Here is a 3,937-nt window from a genome sequence, read left to right on the forward strand (position 1 = left end):
TGCTTTGTGGAAAGACCTGAAGTTCAAGCCAGTGATGCCAAATGGGTCTTAATATGCAACCATACAAATACCAGGACTGGAAAAAAAATATCGACATTGGAAATTTAAACAAAAGCTTGACTATTTTAGGGAAAAGAATCAGATGACCAGGGTGGTGGGGGGTTCAAAAGGATAGAGAGATATTTGGGGAGCATAGGTCCACGAAAAATTAAGTAAAATCATATATTATTTCTATAGTAATATCAAGATCCATAATAAAGAACACTTCTTTCAAATCAGACTGGCAAATGTCACTTAAAATTGCTCACACTAGTGCAATTACAAAACGCCTAGAAAGCTTTCTAGACCACAAAATAGGATCATATCAATCATCTTGGGGTTAGTTTTTTTGTATACATAATAACTGCAGAAATTAATCTTTTATCAGTTTATCACATCACAACAGCTATTGTTAAATAATCTACAAGGTAGAAAAGCAATTTCCAATTGTTCCCTGGGGTCTTCTAAGTAAGGTTTTGTATCTTACAATATGCTATAAAATAAATTGTACTCCTGTGAGTCATATCAGTCATATTCTGCAGCCTGAAATCTGAAATTCCCCTCATTGAAGAAAAAAGGGAAATGTATTCTATTATAGAAAGCATGGAGAATCAAATTAGAAAGCACAAGAGGCTGGAAAACTCAATGGATCTCTCACTGGACTCTAAAAAAAGCCACTCCCTATTCTCCAGGGTGAGCCAGCATGATCAATAATGCATGAATGGTTGAGATGGGGAATGGAAAGACTCTCCTGGAGGCTGAATAGAAGATAAATAGTCTGCCTTCTGCCTTTACTCCTGCTTTATCCCAGACCCTGCTCTCTGATTTCCTGAAACAGGGCATTTGATTGATGCCCCCATTGCTGTCCCTTGACCTATGAAAAAATAAAAGAAAACCACATGCTCCCGCTCTATAGAAAATGCTGGGCTCAGGTGTGTGATACAATTGGGCCTCTCTTCTTTGCTCAGCCTGAAATTGGGACATCCTACAAGAGGCCAAGAGTACTAATAGCGGTGGGTGAAAAGCTCCATTGCTTTATTGCCCTTCTACTCACATTTTCTGGACTTACCACATATGTTCATTTCTCTGTGGCTCTGTTCATACTATTCTCACTATCTAGAACACATTCTCTTCCCTACCCCTTAAGAAATAGCAAAAAATGGAAATACTTTAGTGTGTGAAAGCTAATGAAAAAGTTTGGAGAAGGACTTCAATAATATGAAGTATTACTAAAGGTCAAAGAAGAGCTCGAGAGAGCTCACTGATGACCTTCTGGGAACTAATTTACCAATATAATTTATCACCACTGCATTCCAAAGCAAATGTTTTTGGAAAACTAATAATTATAGGAGATGAAATCTACTAATTTTGCGTAAATTTGTCTGGACCTTCTGGAAAAAGAGGATCGTGATGCAAAATTGTAGCGACTCATCAATGCCCCCACCACCTGTTTTGTTAACTATCTATAAAGAAGTACCAGTCAAGAGGGGCCCTCTCGACACTGATTTCCTTGAATTCTGAGAATCAGGGCTCAGCTTTGCTGAGACCAGGTTAACCTAACCCCACATTTTCGTCACATCCAAATATTATGTATGTCTTTCAGCTTTCAGTGAGTTTATTACATAGTCATTGATGAAACGGGTAACAAATAACGACAACATAATGCTTTCAAATTAGTATCTAGATAATGGTTTAAGGGAATGGGACACCACTGAACTAAACTTGAGACATGAAAGGGCTCAGTAGAAGAGGGGCAGTTCCCAATTCTTCCCGGAAGGTCTCAGACTAAACTGCAATAGGACAAAATCACTTTTTAAAGGATCCGTTTCAACTCATTGATCCACAAAAACACTAGACACTGGTCTAGAATGAAAGCATAATCTTTTAAATTTCTGCAAAGGGAAACTCTGTGGCTGGGTTACGTTAAGCCACCATCAAATACCTGGCCAGGATTCCTCAAGAATGTCAAGGTCATGGGAAACAGGGAAAGACCGAGAAACGGTCACAGAGCAGGTGAGAGAGGGGAGACTGCAGTTAAATAAATGCACTGTGGTACCCTGGATTCGACACTGGAACAGAAATGCGACACACTCATGGAAAGACTAATAAAGTCTGAATAAATTCTGGAGTTTAGTTCACAGTAATGTGGAAAATGTTGCTTTCTTCATTTCATATACCATGAAAACATAAGAAATCAGGAGTGGGGGACACTGGGTCAGGGGTAATATCTCTCTGTACTGTCTTTGCAACTTTTCCTTAAATCTATAATTATTTCAAAGTAGAAAGCCTATTAAAAAGGAACAAAACCACCATCAAAGAGCAAGGCCATTTCAATTCATAACCCAGAATTCAACGGTTTACTTGTAATAATCATCAAACCTCCTCATCGTAAAATATTAATATTCATATTCTTCTATAAGGTAAATTTATGGTAAATGCAACCCAGGTTTTAAACCCAACACACCCAAAGTTTCCCTTCATGTTCACAACTGCTTTATAGTGTCAATGAATACATTAGCTGGCATCCTAAATCCTTCTGGAACTAGCTTCCTGAAGGCCCGGCAAGGTTATTCTGATGCAGAGTTATATTCTTAAAACAAAACAAAACAAAACAAAACAAAAGCATATATGCAGTTTTTCCAAGACATAGCTGTGACTTACAAGTGATGCCATCTGAGCATTCTGGAGCATAAACTGCATTTGCTGGGCGAACATGGCTGCGGCAGTCTTCTGTTGAATCAGATTGTTCCGTCCATTAATTTCCAGCTGCGTTTTTAGGTGTGGAGGAGGGTGGAGGTACTTGCAGTTCTCTCTAGCACACCGACCCTACAAATGAATAATGAAGAGTTTGAGGAATGCGGGCTGATATTTGTACAAAGCTGGCAACAAAATAACAAGTTTTTGGAGCTCCAAGCCCCTGGGAGCTCCTGTATGAGGATTTTACATCCTTGGCTCATCTAGTCATCATATCAACCTTCTACGATAGACACTCTTGTAATCTTCACCTTTCAGATGAGGAGACTAAGAGAAATGCACCCAGTTAAAAATGTGACAAAATCAGAACTAAAACCCAGGTAATCAGATTCCAGAACTCATTCTCATAGGCACTTTACTCTGCCCTACTTTGATATGCATTAAATTATGTGCAAAACATAAAATATCAGGAATACTAGGATACCATCACAACATGACAGGTTTAAATAAAAGTTTCCTGATGTGAGATATAAAATCATGCCTGTGAAATTAAGTAAGATTTGGGATTTGGATCTACATCTACAAGCAATCAAGAAAATGGAGGGAAAATGTTAGATAACTATATACACATAAATATACCTTACACATTTTAGATCCATCATTCTGGACAATTTTGGCTCTAAAGTTCTTTTTCCTGAATCCATACAACGTGAGAAACATCCTGGAATCCCCTGACGTTGTGTTCATCAAAAAAGAAATCTTTATACTTGGCACTCATGTTGTTCTTCAGGTTCCAGAAGCAATGGTCCTAGATCACTTGGGTAATTGAGACCAAAGTGTATTTTGGAGTCTCAGCTCTTTCAAAGTCTTATTGATGTGTTTAAGCACTTCCAGACAGGATAAGATGTCAGTCCTGGGCAATCAAATATGTCTTTGGTGTTGCCTACATGCTGACCTGGCTGCTCCTTACGGTGTCTACTACATGATAGCAGAGGACGTCACTGGACAGGGATTTATCACATCATCAAATGTGACCTGTTGTTGTATTTGTTTAACTCATGAGCACTATACAAAGATGCTAGTGATTCTCTCAATCACATTACCAGGTCCACCATAATCCATTTAAGACAAGCACAACTGCCAGCAAATTTTTTTTCTCACAATGCTATTTTTTTTTTTTTTTACAGTGCAAGAGCTTATTGGA

The 3,937-nt window shown here is 38.4% G+C and overlaps 1 protein-coding gene across 1 annotated transcript in view; it reads right to left on the minus strand.

The window, feature by feature from the left end:
• Positions 1 to 3,937, minus strand: part of LOC144236057 (muscleblind-like protein 3) — a 59,958-nt gene that overhangs the window by 21,730 nt on the left and 34,291 nt on the right. Inside the window, 1 exon segment of the mRNA XM_077769663.1 lies at positions 2,701 to 2,865. Within this exon segment, the coding sequence (XP_077625789.1) occupies positions 2,701 to 2,865 (165 nt within the window).

This window comes from Crocuta crocuta, unplaced genomic scaffold (assembly GCF_008692635.1).
Source record: "Crocuta crocuta isolate KB4526 unplaced genomic scaffold, BGI_CrCroc_1.0 scaffold1544, whole genome shotgun sequence".
NCBI classification, from domain to species: Eukaryota; Metazoa; Chordata; class Mammalia; order Carnivora; family Hyaenidae; genus Crocuta; species Crocuta crocuta.